Below are 15,916 nucleotides of genomic sequence, written 5' to 3' on the forward strand. Positions count from 1 at the left end.
TTCCAGGCCAGCGAGGGTACAGTACCAAAGGAATGCCCTCTGCCTGCTCTGCCAAGCTTGGCTATGGTCGCATAGAGGAGCCCCGCCCAGTTTGTTTATATCTACAGCCAGACTGCACATAGAGCCCAGACCAGCACACCCACCCACTCTACAGTCTGACCGACCCCACACAGTATCACATAAACATGAGCCACAAGTGGAAGGTTATTAATTCAAGTGTCTGAGTCACTGAAGAACAATGAAAATAACATTTTCAACAGTAGTGCAGTGAGTCCAAGGGATGTAAACACACAGGTCACTCCGGCTCAGAGGGGTGGGAGGCTGGTAGTCTTAAAGCTCTATGATTTCCCAAGGGAACCTTTGGAAATGAGGGGTTTTAAAGTAGGGTGGTGAGGCATATGAATCCCACATTTAGGGAACGTTTCACTCGGACGCGCCAAAAATGTCATAATTCCAGAGGGAGTGAGTCACCACTAATGGAAGCTGTGTGAGATCTGCGCCTGCTTGAGCTACACCTAGGTAGGGGCCTATTGCCTCTGTAACAAAGAGTACGAGATGCATGTGTGTGTGCACACGCAAGTGTTTGCATGTGAAAAGAGGCCTGTCTCTCAAAGGGTGCATCCAAGTCTGGGACAGACTGGAACAGAAAATAAGAACAGCCTCTTTCTGAACCAATGTTAGTCGCTCAAGGAAGAAGTTAGCGAACCTCCAAAACTAACTTTCACCATGGAGAGAGCCAGATGAAATCCACTCAAGCCATTCTGTAACAGTCAGCATATGACGGGGCTGCAGTACCATTCTCCACACCTTTTTCCACTTTGAAGCGTGAAACCAATGGACTAGTGTAGGAAATATGGTACATCTTCCTTCTAGATCATGCAGCCCCCTCCATCTCACCTGTTTGGACTTCCACACTTCCAGGACAGGCATGCCAGCGATGATGGAGTTGGGATCCTCCAGGGCTGCAGAGTTCACTGTGTCGTTGGCACCGATCACCAGAACCAGGTCCGTTTCTGAGACACAGGGAAAGAGAATCACATTAGTTCACAACAAACCACAGAGACAATGGGGTAATTTGAAACATGAACACGTGAAGGGATAGATGAGGGTGAAAGCAAACATACCAGCAAAGTCCTCATTGATCTCCTCCATCTCCAGCACGATGTCATAGGGCACGCCCGCCTCAGCCAATAGCACGTTGAGCTGCCCAGGCATACGACCAGCCACGGGGTGGATACCAAACCTGCAAGAGAGAAGGATCACAATCTTATTCACCTCCACAGCTTGTGGCAATGCAAGGACAAGAAGGGTTAGGAAACCCTTGTAGCTGCAAGTATTATACTGTAATAGTTTGGCTATTGACCAAAGTTCCGAGATACTTTGGGATTTTGGCAATGAAGCCCTTTATCAGAGTCAGATGTATTTTAATGTCTTTTCATCCAGTATGAAGGAAGTTAGAGGTAGTTTCGCGAGCCATTGCTACCTAGCGTTAGCACACTGGCTGGAAGTCTGTGGTAACAGCTAGCATGCTTCCAGTCACTGTGCTAACACTAGTTAGCAACTTCCTTCAAACTGCACACAGACACATAAAAATGGTATCCACGATGTCATCTAACTTTGGGGAAGTAGATAAAGGGCTTCAGTGCCAAAATCCCAAAGTACAGGATGGAGGGGCCATGATGTTAGTGGAGGGGCGGTTTGGGTTTGAGGGCCTGTTTTAATGTCAGAGGTCATAAAGGGCCTGAGAAGCAGGGGAAATGGGTTGAGGATGGAGGATAAGAGGGCCCTATGGATAGACACTGGAGCAGCAGGTTTATGACCAGAGATTAAAAGCAGAGATCAGAGCAGCTGCACTCCACTCATACTCAAATCAAATCAAATCTTAGTAGTCGCATGCGCCGAATACAACAGACCTTACAGTGAAATGCTTACTTACGAGCCCCTAACCAACAATGCAGTTAAAAAAAAAAAAAAATGAATAAGAACTAAAAAGTAACAAGTAATTAAAGAGCAGCAGTAAAATAACAATAGCGAGGCTATATACAGGGGGTACCGGTACAGAGTCAATGTGCAGGGGCACCGGTTAGTCAAGGTAATATGTACATGTAGGTAGAGTTATTCAAGAGACTATGCATAGAAGATGACAACAGAGTAGCAGTGGTGTAAAAGAGGGGGAGAGATGGTCTGGGTAGCCATTTGATTAGATGTTGGGGAGTCTTATGGCTTGGAGGTAGAAGCCTCTTGGACCTAGACTTGGCGGTACCACTTGCCGTGCGGTAGCAGAGAACAGTCTATGACTAGGGTGGCTGGAGTCTGACAATTTTAGGGCCTATTGCCTGAGTCGTTTCGTTCCCCCTCTCCTGCTCTCCCCAGACACTCATCTCCAGCCATTATCAATCAGTCCCTGATTTACACACGCATGTGCACACACACACACACAGTTGCTGTAGGAACTTTGCTACACACAAGGGTATTCAGTGTGCGGAGTTAAGTAACCGGTTAGCTACATCATGTAATACAATGCATTGCACATGTTACAGTGTTGAAATGGGAGGGGGCTTGGCTTTCACAAGAAAGGCTAATCAGAGCAACATCACACTGTGTGAATTAAATTATATTACTGATACATTAGGAACAATATCCATCTCTGGAGCTCCAAACAGTGGCAGCCCCATGTCCCGCCCTCATAGCAGCCCAACACCCCCACCCAATTATCCAGCCGAGAGGGAAGGGGAGGAGGAACGGGACTACAAAATATGGCCACTCTCTGGCCACCCACTTCCTCCTCTAATCAACTGCAAATGCTCTAAGTAGCAGCAGCTGCTGGAACCCCAGATCAAACAAATGAAAGAAAATTACAAAAGCTTCCGGTGAGCCTTTCCCCTTCCCTCCTCTCCTCTCTCCGGTGAACACATTCCTCCTTTTGCGCTGCTCTCCTCCTCTCTCCGCCCTTTTACCTTCCTCTCCTCTCCACAGTAAGCCTCAACCCTGTCCTTTCCTCTCCTGAGGAATTATTCTAAAATTGATTAAATTAAAACAAGTCTAACGTAACAAAATGTGGAAAAAGTCAAGGGGTCTGAATACTTTCCGAAGGCACTGTACACACAAAATATCTAATGAAGGGGTTAAGGCGATAGCTTTGGTTACAGTGCATTCTGAAATTATTCAGACACCTTTCATTTTTCCACATTTTGTTACGTTCCAGCATTTTATAAAATTAATATTATTTGTTTTCCTCATCAATCTACACACAATTCCCCATAATGACAAAGTGAACAGGTTTATAGACATTTTTGCAGATGTATTAAAAATAAACAAAAATCCCTTAATTACATAAGTATTCAGACCCTTTGTTATGAGACTCAATATAAAGCTCAGGAGAATCCTGTTTCTATTGATCATCCTAGAGATGTTTCTACAACTTGATTGGAGTCCACCTGTGGTAAATCCAATTGATTGGACATGATCTGGAAAGGCACACACCTGTCTATATAAAAGGTCCCACAGTTGACAGTGCATGTCAGAGCAAAAACCAAGCCAGTAGGTCGAATGAATTGTCTGTAGAGCTACGAGACAGGATTGTGTCGAGGCACAGGTCTGGGCAAGGGTACCAAAACATTTCTGAAGCAATGAAGGTTCCCAAGAACACAGTGGCCTTCATCATTCTTAAATGGAAAATGTTTGGAACCACCAAGACTCTTCCTACAGCTGGCCCCTGGCCAAACTGAGCAATCAGGGGAGAAAGGCCTTGGTCAGGGAGGTGACCAAGAACCAGATGGTCACTCTGACAGAGCTCCAGAATTCTTCTATGGGGATGGGAGAACCTTCCAGAAGGACAACAATCTCTGCAGCACTCCACCAATCAGGCCTTTATAGTAGAGTGGCCAGACGGATGCCACTCCTCAGTAAAAGGCACATGAACGCCCGCTTGGAGTTTGCCAAAATGCACCTACAAGAAACAAGATTCTCTGGTCTGATGAACCCAAGATTGACTCTTTGGCCTGAATGCCAAGAGTCACATCTGGAGGAAACCTGTCACCATCCCTACGGTGAAGCATGGTGGTGGCAGCATTTAGCTGTGGGGATATTTTTCCAACGGCAGGGACTGTGAGACTAGTCAGGATCGAGTAAAGATGAACGGAGAAAAGTACAGAGAGATCCTTGATGAAAACTTGCTCCAGAGCACTCAGGACCTCAGACTGGGGTGAAGGTTCACCTTCCAACAGGACAACAACCCTAAGCACACAGCCAAGAGAATGCAGGAGTGGCTCTGGGACAAGTCTCTGAATGTCCATGAGTGGCCCAGCCAGAGCCCGGACTTGAACCCGATCGAAGAGACCTAAAAATAGCTGTGCAGCGACACTCCCCATCCAACCTGACAGAGCTAGAGAGGATCTGCAGAGAATGGGAGAAACTCCCCAAATACAGGTGTGCCAAGCTTGTAGCGTCATACCAAAGAAGACTCGAGGCTGTAATCTGCAAAAGGTGCTTCAACAAAGTACTGAGTAAAGGGTCTGAATACTTATGTAAATGTGATATTTCAAAAACTGTTTTTGCTTTGTCATCATGGGGTATTGTGTGTAGATTGATGAGAAAAAAAAATACATTTTAGAATAAGGTTGTAACATAAAATGTGGAAAAAGTCAAAGGGTCTGAATACTTTCACCAGGGTAATGAAGGTGTTAGGGCCAATTTCCCTCCATTTTTTCCCGGCACTGAGTACATTTCAGGTCTGCTGAGCGTAAACTTGAACGTTGTGAAAATTCTTTGCATCTTCCGGCGCGTTTACAGTGAACACTGAGGATGTACCTGCTTTAAGTTTACAGTTTTAACAGTGGCTCATAATGTATGCCTACCAGAGTGGCCTATCATCCAAAACAATGGAGAAAAAGCCATCATTACATTTTAACATGGAAATAGTTGTTCTATCATTCAGCCTACAGTAGCAGCCATTGTGTGGTGTTCAATGCCTACATTCCATGAGACTTAAAAAAAATAAATACATGCAGGACTTGACATTAACCTGCTAATCTGCATGTCTTTCAGACAAGGTGACTGAAAATGTTTGATGCAAGAAACCACTTTACAAAATAAAATGAGTTATTATTCCCATACCATTATTACAGAGAATCAGACAAATTATTCTATGCTCTGCCTATTGGCTACTTAGCTTATTAAGGACCGTCTCAAAATACAACACTTCCCCTTTAAGACAAAAAAAAGCCCTTTACCTGACTCGCTATTCAAAGATGCACACATTTTGTGCTCTTGTTGGAAGCAACCACTCCCCCACTGTTGACTAGAAATGAGTTATAACTGTGCTAATAACTCACTAACTAGCAAAGAATATGAACAAATGTACACACGTGGCTAAATGCAGCTCTCACTTAGATTTCAAAACAAGCGTAGGGTTGGTTATCTGTTTACCAGGGTAATGAAGGGGTTAGGGCCATAGCTTTGATTATCCTTTTACCAGGACCCTCACCTGACTTTCTTGCCCTGCTCCTGCAGCATCTTGACCAGTTCAGCGATGGGGTACTGGGCCTTGGCAGCACACAGACCATAACCTGAAGGACAAGAACACAGACAGTGAGGGAACCCAGTCTTCCGTAAAAACTAGCAGCTTTCAAAATAACATTTTCACATCTGCTTTGAAAACCTGTGAAAAACTGACTTCTACCTCTGAATTGTGATTAAAAAAAATGCTTGTAGAAATATCAAACATACTCAGGCAATCCCAGAGATTCTGACCCGGACATTGATATTTTGATGCTTAAAACACACTGGCATAAATCCCTATCAAGCTTGCTTCAAAAGAATCAAATAATCCTAATATAAACAGTTTGAACATTTCGGAAATAAATGTTATTTCTCCGTTTTTGGTTTTGACAACAGGTATCTGGGCACTGTGAAACTGATCAAACCTGAACAGTGATAACAAGAAAGTTATTCAAACCAACATATCCCAGCAATAGGGAATTAGGGAGTTTTTCTGTTGAGTATAATTTTAGAGGACCAGCGGATACCCAGAGGATGTCTGAGGGCTCAGGCATAAACAAGTCTACTAACCTACTTTATCTGCATGGTTGGGCTTAAATTGCAGAATATGGTTTTGATAATAATCCTGCATACAAGGGGAGCTCTTTCCTCTCATTTCAACAAGACCGGAGGTAAAATAACAGAGCCTTTTATTTTATAAAAAAATAAACAAACGCTGTAAAATAAACAGAAAGGACATCAAGGCTGAAAATAAAAATCAGTTGTGAAATGATTTCAAATCCCTTTATCTGAAGAAGTTCAGTGGGAGCATGTGCAGGATTCTGGAGAAGTGCAAACAGCAATCAATTATGTTACTGTTAAAGGAGCAATCTGTGATTGCTATGTCCATTTTGGACTTTAAAACTGATGATACATGGGCATTGATTCTTCAAAAATATAATTTATAAAATGCCACATGAGTTTCCAACTGCAGATTGCCCATGTAAGGATGATGGTATCAAAGTACTGAAGGAAAATTACTTATTTTGCAAAACAAAGATAGTGGGATTTTCATACACGTACAGTGCGTTCAGAATGTATTAATCCCCCTTGACTTATTCCACATTTTGTTGTGCTACAGTCTGCAGTCAAAATAGATTTAATAAAAACAATTATCACCCATCTACACACAATACCCCATAATGAAAAAGTGAAAAAGATTTATTTTCTGGGCAAATTTATAGAAAAGCAAATAAAGAAATGTTTTATTTACATACAGTGTTCATCCCCCTTGGCATTTTTCCTATTTTGTTGCCTTACAACCTGGAATTAAAATGGATAATTTGGGGGATTGGATCATTTGATTTACACAACATGCCTACCACTTTGAAGATGCATTTTTTTTTTATTGTGAAACAAACAAGACAAAAAAACAGAAAACTTGAGCGTGCATAACTATTCACCCCCCCTAAAGTCACATCTAGCTACTGGGATTTTTGCCCATTCTTCAAGGCAAAACTGCTCCAGCTCCTTCAAGTTGGATGGCTTCCGCTGGTGTACAGCAATCTTTAAGTCATACCACAGATTCTCAATTGGAATGAGGTCTGGGCTTTGACTAGGCCATTACAAGACATTTAATTGTTTCCCCTTAAAAACCACTTGAGTGTTGCTTTAGCAGTATGCTTAGGGTCATTGTCCTGCTGGAAGGTGAACCTCTGTCTTCCATAGATTTGAGGCTGGGACAAACAGGTTTCCTTCAAGAATTTCCCTGTATTTAGCGACATCCATCATTCCTTCAATTCTGACCATTTTCCCAGTCCCTGCCAATGAAAAACATCCCCACAGCATGATTTCGCCACCATGCCTCACTGTGGGGATGATGTTCTTGGGGTGATGAGAGGTGTTGGATTTGCGCCAGACATAGCGTTTTCCTTGATGGCCAAAAAGCTACATTTTTTGTCTCATCTGTACCTTCTTCAATATGTTTGGGGAGTCTCCCACATGCCTTTTGGCGAACAACAAATGTGTTTGCTTATTTTTTTCTTTAAGCAATGCTTTTCTTCTTGGCCACTCTTCCGTAAAGCCCAGCTCTGTGGAGTGTACGGCTTAAAGTGGTCCTATGGACAGATACTGCAATCTCCGCTGTGGAGCTTCGCAGCTCCTTCAAGGTTATCTTTGGTCTCTTTGTTGCATCTCTGATTAATTCCCTCCTTGCCTGGTCCATGAGTTTTGGTGGACGGCCCTCTCGTGGCAGGTTTGTTGTGGTGCCATATTCTTTCCATTTTTTAATAATGGATTTAAATGGTGCTCAGTGGGATGTTCAAAGTTTTGGATATTTTTTATAACCCAACCCTGATCTGTACATCTCCACAACTTTGTCTCTGACCTGTTTGGAGAGCTCCTTGGTCTTCATGGTGCAGCTTGCTTGGTGTTGCCCCTTGCTTAGTGGTGTTGCAGACTCTGGGGCCTTTCGGAACAGGTGTATATATATACTGAGATCATGTGACACTTAAATCAAGTCCATCTTTGTGCAATCTAACTAATTATGTGACTGGTTGCACCAGATCTTATTTATGGGCTTCATAGCAAAGGGAGTGAATAGTTTTTTTCCCCCATTTCCCTTCAACAATGTCCATTACATGAAATTCAAATAAAAATCCATTTAAATTACAGGTTGTAATGCAACAAAATAGGAAAAACGCCAAGGGGAATGAATACTTTTGCAAGGCACTAAGTATTCACACCCTTGAGTCAATACATGTTAGAATCACCTTTGGCAGCGATTACAGCTGTGAGTCTTTCCCTTAAGTCTAGAAGACCTGGATTGTACAATATTTGCCCATTATTGTTTTAATTCTTCAAGCTTTGTCAAGTTGGTTGTTGATCATTGCTTGACAGCCATTTAAGTCTTGCAATATATTTTCTAGATGATTTAAGTTCAAACTAACTAGGCCACTCAGGAACATTCAATGTCGTCTTGGTAACCAACTCCTAGTCTTTTAGGTTATTGTCCTGCTGAAAGGTGTATTTGCTCCCAGTGTCTGGTGGAAAGCAGACTGAACCAGGTTTTCCCTCTAGGATTTTGCCTGTACTTAGCTCTATTCCATTTCTTTTTATCCTAAAAAAAGAACTTTGCGGATGACAAGCATACACATAGCATGATGCAACCACCACCATGTTTGAAAATATGAAAAGTGGTACTCAGTGATGTGTTGGATTCTTCCCAAACACTATTCTGGACATAAAGTTAATTTCTTTGCCATATTTTTTGTAGTTTTACTTTAGTGCCTTTTTGCAAACAGGACGCATGTTTTTTCACATTTGTCTTCTGTACAGGCTTCCTTCTCTTCATGCTGTCATTTAGGTTAGTATTGTGGAGTAACTAAAATGTTGATGATCCATCCTCATTTTTCTCCTATCACAGCAATTAAACTCTGATTTAAAGACACCATTGGCCTTATGGTGAAACCCCTGAGCGGTTTTCTTCATCTCCCGCAACTGAGTTAAAAAGGACACCTGTATCTTAGTGACTGGGTGTATCAATACACCATCCAAAGAGTAATTAATAACTTCACCATGCTCAAATGGATATTTAATGTTGGTGTTTTTTTTAGTTTTTTTTAACACATCTACCAATAGGTGGCGGTCTTTGCAAGGCATTGGAAAACCTCCCTGGTCTTGATGGTTGAATCAGTATTTGAGATGAGGTAGTCAAGATATATTAGCGTTTTCATTTTTAATGAATTTGTAAAAATGTCAATACAAATTATTCCACTTTGACATTGAGGTGTGTGTAGGCCAGTGACACAAAATCTCAATTTAATCCATTTTAAATTCAGGCTGTAAGACAACAAAATGTGGAAAAAGTGAAGGGGTGTGAATACTTTCGGAAGGCACTGTATATTGTCAAAATGTGTACATTATAAGCTGTAAGAGCACATGAATTGCTCCAGTATGTGTGGTTGGCTGAACATTTGACTTACCAAGTAAGTCTTTACTCACTGTTCTTCACCATTCCAAAGCCAACCGAGGCCTGTCAAACACGATACGGACCATCAACACTCATCTGTCATATGGCCCGTGCAGAGTTCAGAAACCTCTCACTGAAATTAGCACCATCCAAGAGAGAAACAATAATTCAAAGCAAATGGACAATTTAAAGCCTCAATTGCTGTTAACGATGTTTGATGGGCCTGTCACAACAGCCGTCAAATACTCGGCTTTAAACACAGCATGTTGCACTGAACATGTCTGTCTACAGTCCATTCTTGCTTCTTAATGAATTATTATTTAATTTTTTTAATAATACGGACTCAAACACAAGGCTTTCTCCTAACGTAAACAAGCCCGTCCAGACAAGACCCATGTTTATAAAAAAAAAAAAAAAAAAGTCTTAAACGTTTCCACAGATGTCAATCAAGAAAAGTGACTGCGACTGGTCCAATTATTGGAAATGTGAACAGGAAAACAAGACTGCCCCAGTTCCAGCCTGGTGTAGTGTCGTGCACTGGAGTCAGATGGAGAACCTGGGACCCACTGACAAACCACAACACAGCAAGCAACAGTGAAACAGTGCACCATAACACCAGGCCTCAGAAGCTGAGGATCACCTTTCAGTCTGGCAGTACTAGTTGGCAGATAAACACCAGGTAAATTGGAGAAATTACATTTTAGTCATTTAGCAGATGCTCTTTTCCAGAGCGACTTACAGTAGTGAATGCATACATTTCATGATTTTTTTTTGTACTGGCCCCCCGTGGGAATCGAACCCACAACCCTGGCGTTGCACACACCATGCTGGCGTTGCAAACACCATGCTCTACCAACTGAGCCACAAATTAGGAGATGATGCTTGAAAATATTGTTCGCATACAAAAAAAAGTCTGGGTTTGCAGTAGTCAGTTAGACCACTGTGTACTTTGAGGATTCAGAACATCCTCCACAATAGATACATAGATCCTAACTCTCCCCCACTGTCTACAGAGGCCCATGGTTTAGATCCATGTTAGATAGACAGGGTCTAACCATCTAATGTCTGGGTCAGGACACCCTAGGGTTGAGCCTTGCTGGACGGCTGGAAGGCCAGGGGTATTGTGTTGTGCTTGGCCCCATATGCTTGTTTACTCTGGAGTGGCCATATTTTTATATTTACTTTCTCTTCATTTATCCTCCCACATCTCATCGCCACTCCATCTGTCCATCCTGTCATCTGTCCTGGGGTGATGAATAAAACGAGTTATAAATCTGTCACTCTGTTCTTTGTGCAGCAGTTCTATGCTTCCCATTCTTAAGTTTAGTTTTTGCATCTTTAAATGTCACTTTTGCCCACCAGCTTCAAACAGCTGAAAATACAATATTTTGGGATATTGAAAATATATTTCACAGCGGTTTAGGTGGTACAATGACTACACATCACTTTGTTACAAACACTGAAATTAGGCTAACTATTAGATATTTTGCAACCAGGAAATGGCAAGGCGTTTTCTGCAAGTGAGAAGTAGGCATTAGTCTGAAGCTTAAAAATAAAGGAAATTCACAAGTACCACAATGCCTACTTTACCCATGGTCTACCATGGTTTTCCAGGACATAGCTTTGGCCTACTACAGTAGCTATGTTAATCTACTGTACTTCAAACAATGTGTAGACAGGTTGTTTAGGATTCAAACCTTCTCAAAACAGCCCAATTCATTCTCTTAGAGGTGCTCCCGCAATAAATGTAATATGTATTGCATACACTCTAAAATATTGGATTCTTCACACCAATCTCATTCCACTACCTTTTCAATATTTTAGAAACGAAAGCAAGCTTTGCTTATATACTTACAAGACGATCAAGCTTGATTGAGTGGGCTGTTTTGTCTTGTAGTAATGTTGTGCCTTAAAACTTTATTTTAGCAATACATGTCATTGAGAAAAATATATATTTCAAAACATCTATTTTGGTCAGAAGGTGCACAACATAACAGGTATAACATAACAGGTGGTGTGTTGGACACAGAGGACTGTAGAGCTTGTCTGCACTCCTGATTTCTGTAATCGTTAGCTTACCTGTGTAATATTGACATAAGCTCAGAACCACTTGTTTTGCAAACATGGTCCTATTTTTGAATTACTTTGCTGATCAATGGACAGTTCATTACCTCTGTCAAATGCATAAAAGATGGTGACGCTACAATATACATTTACAATAGGACAATATCTAAAATACGTACATACTAATGAGAATACGCACATTACTGTTCAAAAGTTTGGGGTCACTTAGAAATTCTTGTTTTTGAAAGAAAAGCACATTATTTGTCCATTAAAATAACATCAAATTGATGAGAAATACAGTGTAGACATTGTTAATGTTGTAAATGACTATTAGCTGGAAACGGGATGGTGGCCTTCTAGGTAGAGTTGCAAAGAAAAAGCCATATCTCAGACTGGCCAAAAAAAGAAAAGATTAAGATGGGCAAAAGAACATGGACAGAGGAACTCTGCCTAGAAGGGAAGCGTCGCGGAGTTGCCTCTTCACTGTTGACGTTGAGACTGGTGTTTTGCGGGTACTATTTAATGAAGCTGCCAGTTGAGAACTTGTGAGGTGTCTGTTTCTCAAACTAGACACTAATGTACTTGTCCTCTTGCTCAGTTGTGCACCAGGGCCTCCCACTCTTTCTATTCTGGTTAGAGCCAGTTTATACTGTTCTGTGACAGGAGTAGTACACATCGTTGTACCAGATCTTCAGATTCCCGGCAATTTCTCACATGGAATAGCCTTCATTTCTCAGAACAAGAATAGACTGACGAGTTTCAGAAGAAAGGTATTTGTTTCTGGCCATTTTGAGCCTGTAATCGAACCAACAAATGCTGATGCTCCAGATATTCAACTAGTCTAAAGAAGGACGTTAATTGCTTCTTTAAATCAGTTCTGATGTCTACACTATCATTCTACAATGTAGAAAATAGTGAAAATAAAGAAAAACCCTTGAATGCGTAGGTCTGTCAACTTCTGACTGGAACAGTGTGTGTGTGGAAGTAGGAAGTTGACAAACACTTAGGTTGCAGTCATTAAAACTCATTTTCAACCACTCCACAAATTTCTTGTTAACAAACTATAGTTTTGGCAAGTCGGTTAGGACATCTACTGTGTGCAAAACACAAGTAATTTTTCCAACAATTGTTTACAGACAGATTATTTTACTTATAATTCACTGTATCACAATCCCAGTTGGTCTGAAGTTTACATACACCAAGTTGACTGTGCCTTTAAACAGCTTGGACAATTCCCCAAAATGTCATGGCTTTAGAAGCTTCTGATAGGCTAATTGACATCATTTGAGTCAATTGGAGGTGTACTTGTGGATGTATTTCATAGCCGATCTTCAAACTCAGTTCCTCGTTGATTGACATGGGAAAACCAAAAGAAATCAGCCAAGACCTCGGAAAATAATTGTAGAACTCCACAAGTCTGGTTCATCCTTGGGAGCAATTTCCAAAAACCTGAAGGTACCACGTTAATCTGTACAAACAATAGTACGCAAGTATGAACACCATGGGACCACGCAGCCGTCATACCGCTCAGGAAGGAGATGTGTTCTGTCTCCTAGAGATGACTGTACTTTGGTACGAAAACTGCAAATCAATCCCAGAACAACAGCAAAGGACCTTGTGAAGAGGCTAGAGGAAACAGGTACAAAAGTATCTATATCCACAGTAAAACAAGTCCTATATCGACATAACCTGAAAGGCCGCTCGGCAAGGAAGAAGCCACTGCTCCAAAACCGCCATAAAAAAGCCAGACTACATATTGCAACTGCACATGGGGACAAAGATGGTACTTTTTGGAGAAATGTCCTCTGGTCTGATGAAACAAAAATAGAACTGTTTGGCCATAATGACCATCGTTATGTTTGGAGGAAAAAGGGGGAGGCTTGCAAGCCGAAGAACACCATCCCAACCGTGAAGCACGGGGTGGCAGCATCATGTTGTGGGGGTGCTTTGCTGCAGGAGGGACTGGTGCACTTCACAAAATAGATGGCATCATGAGGGATGAAAATGATGTGGATATATTGAAGCAACATCTCAAGACATCAGTCAGGAAGTTAAAGCTTGGTCGCAAACGGGTCTTCTAAATAGACAATGACCCCAAGCATACTTCCAAAGTTGTGGCAAAACGGCTTAAGGACAACAAAGTCAAGCTATTGGCGTGGTCATCACAAAGCCCTGACGTCAGTCTCATAGAAAATTTGTGGGCAGAACTGAAAAAGCGTGTGCGAGCAAGGAGGCCTACAAACCTGATTCAGTTACACCAGCTCTGTCAGAAGAAATGGGCCAAAATTCACCCAACTTATTGTGGGAAGCTTGTGGAAGGCTACCCAAAATGTTTGACCCAAGTTAAACAATTTAAAGGCAATGCTACCAAATAGTAATTGAGTGCATGTAAACTTCTGACCCACTGGGAATGTGATGAAAAAAAATAAAAGCTGAAATAAATAATTCTCTATCATTATTCTGACATTTCACATTATATATATATATATATATATATATATATATATATATATATATATATATATATATATATATATATATATATATATATATAATCATACATACATACACACACACACACACACACACACACACACACACACACACTGTTCAGAAAAAGGGAACACTAAAATAACACATCCTAGATCTGAATGAATGAAATAATCTTATTAAATACTTTTTTCTTTACATAGTTGAATGTGCTGAAAACAAAAATCACACAAAAATAATCAATGGAAATCCAATTTATCAACCCATGGAGGTCTGGATTTGGAGTCACACTCAAAATTAAAGTGGAAAACCACACTACAGGCTGATCCAACTTTGATGTAATGTCCTTAAAACAAGTCAAAATGAGGCTCAGTAGTGTGTGTGGCCTCCACGTGCCTGTATGACCTCCCTACAACGCCTGGGCATGCTCCTGATGAGGTGGCGGATGGTCTCCTGAGGGATCTCCTCCCAAACCTGGACTAAAGCATCCGCCAACTCCTGGACAGTCTGTGGTGCAACATGGCGTTGGTGGATGGAGCGAGACATGATGTCCCAGATGTGCTCAATTGGATTCAGGTCTGGGGAACGGGCGGGCCAGTCCATAGCATCAATGCCTTCCTCTTGCAGGAACTGCTGACACACTCCAGCCACATGAGGTCTAGCATTGTCTTGCATTAGGAGGAACCCAGGGCCAACCGCACCAGCATATGGTCTCACAAGGGGTCTGAGGATCTCATCTCGGTACCTAATGGCAGTCAGGCTACCTCTGGCGAGCACATGGAGGGCTGTGCGGCCCCCCAAAGAAATGCCACCCTACACCATGACTGACCCATTGCCAAACCGGTCATGCTGGAGGATGTTGCAGGCAGCAGAACGTTCTCCACGGCGTCTCCAGACTCTGTCACATGTGCTCAGTGTGAACCTGCTTTCATCTGTGAAGAGCACAGGGCGCCAGTGGCGAATTTGCCAATCTTGGTGTTCTCTGGCAAATGCCAAACGTCCTGCACGGTGTTGGGCTGTAAGCACAACCCCCACCTGTGGACGTCGGGCCCTCATGGAGTCTGTTTCTGACCGTTTGAGCAGACACATGCACATTTGTGGCCTGCTGGAGGTCATTTTGCAGGCCTCTGGCAGTGCTCCTCCTGCTCCTCCTTGCACAAAGGCGGAGGTAGCGGTCCTGCTGCTGGGTTGTTGCCCTCCTACGGCCTCCTTCACGTCTCCTGATGTACTGGCCTGTCTCCTGGTAGCGCCTCCATGCTCTGGACACTACGCTGACAGACACAGCAAACATTCTTGCCACAGCTCGCATTGATGTGCCATCCTGGATGAGCTGCACTACCTGAGCCACTTGTGTGGGTTGTAGACTCCGTCTCATGCTACCACTAGAGTGAAAGCACCGCCAGCATTCAAAAGTGACCAAAACATCAGCCAGGAAGCATAGGAACTGAGAAGTGGTCTGTGGTCTCCACCTGCAGAACCACTCTTTTATTGGGGGTGTCTTGCTTATTGCCTATAATTTCCACCTGTTGTCTATTCCATTTGCACAACAGCATGTGAAATTTATTGTCAATCAGTGTTGCTTCCTAAGTGGACAGTTTGATTTCACAGAAGTGTGATTGACTTGGAGTTACATTGTGTTGTTTATATATATATATATATATATATATATATATATATATATATATATATATATATATATATATATACACACACACACACACACACACACACACACACACACACACACACACACACACACACACACACAGTTCCAGTGAAAAGTTGACAGACCTATGCATTCAAGGGTTTCTTTATATTTACCATTTTCTCCATTGTAGAATTATTGTGAAGACATCAAAACAGTGAAATACGGAATCATTTAGTGACCCAAAAAAAGTGTTAAATCAAAATATA

The 15,916-nt window shown here is 42.0% G+C and overlaps 1 protein-coding gene across 2 annotated transcripts in view; it reads right to left on the minus strand.

Annotated features, from left to right (window-relative positions):
- Positions 1-15,916, minus strand: part of nnt (nicotinamide nucleotide transhydrogenase) — a 71,604-nt gene that overhangs the window by 2,562 nt on the left and 53,126 nt on the right. For both annotated transcript variants that reach the window (XM_014138232.2, XM_014138231.2), the window contains exons 18-20: positions 5,486-5,567; positions 1,125-1,243; positions 898-1,013 (exon numbers count right to left, since the gene is read on the minus strand). In XM_014138232.2, coding sequence (XP_013993707.1) covers positions 898-1,013; positions 1,125-1,243; positions 5,486-5,567 — 317 coding nt within the window. The remainder of the gene's footprint in view (positions 1-897; positions 1,014-1,124; positions 1,244-5,485; positions 5,568-15,916) is intronic.

Source organism: Salmo salar, chromosome ssa13 (genome assembly GCF_905237065.1).
Source record: "Salmo salar chromosome ssa13, Ssal_v3.1, whole genome shotgun sequence".
In the NCBI taxonomy this organism is placed as follows: Eukaryota; Metazoa; Chordata; class Actinopteri; order Salmoniformes; family Salmonidae; genus Salmo; species Salmo salar.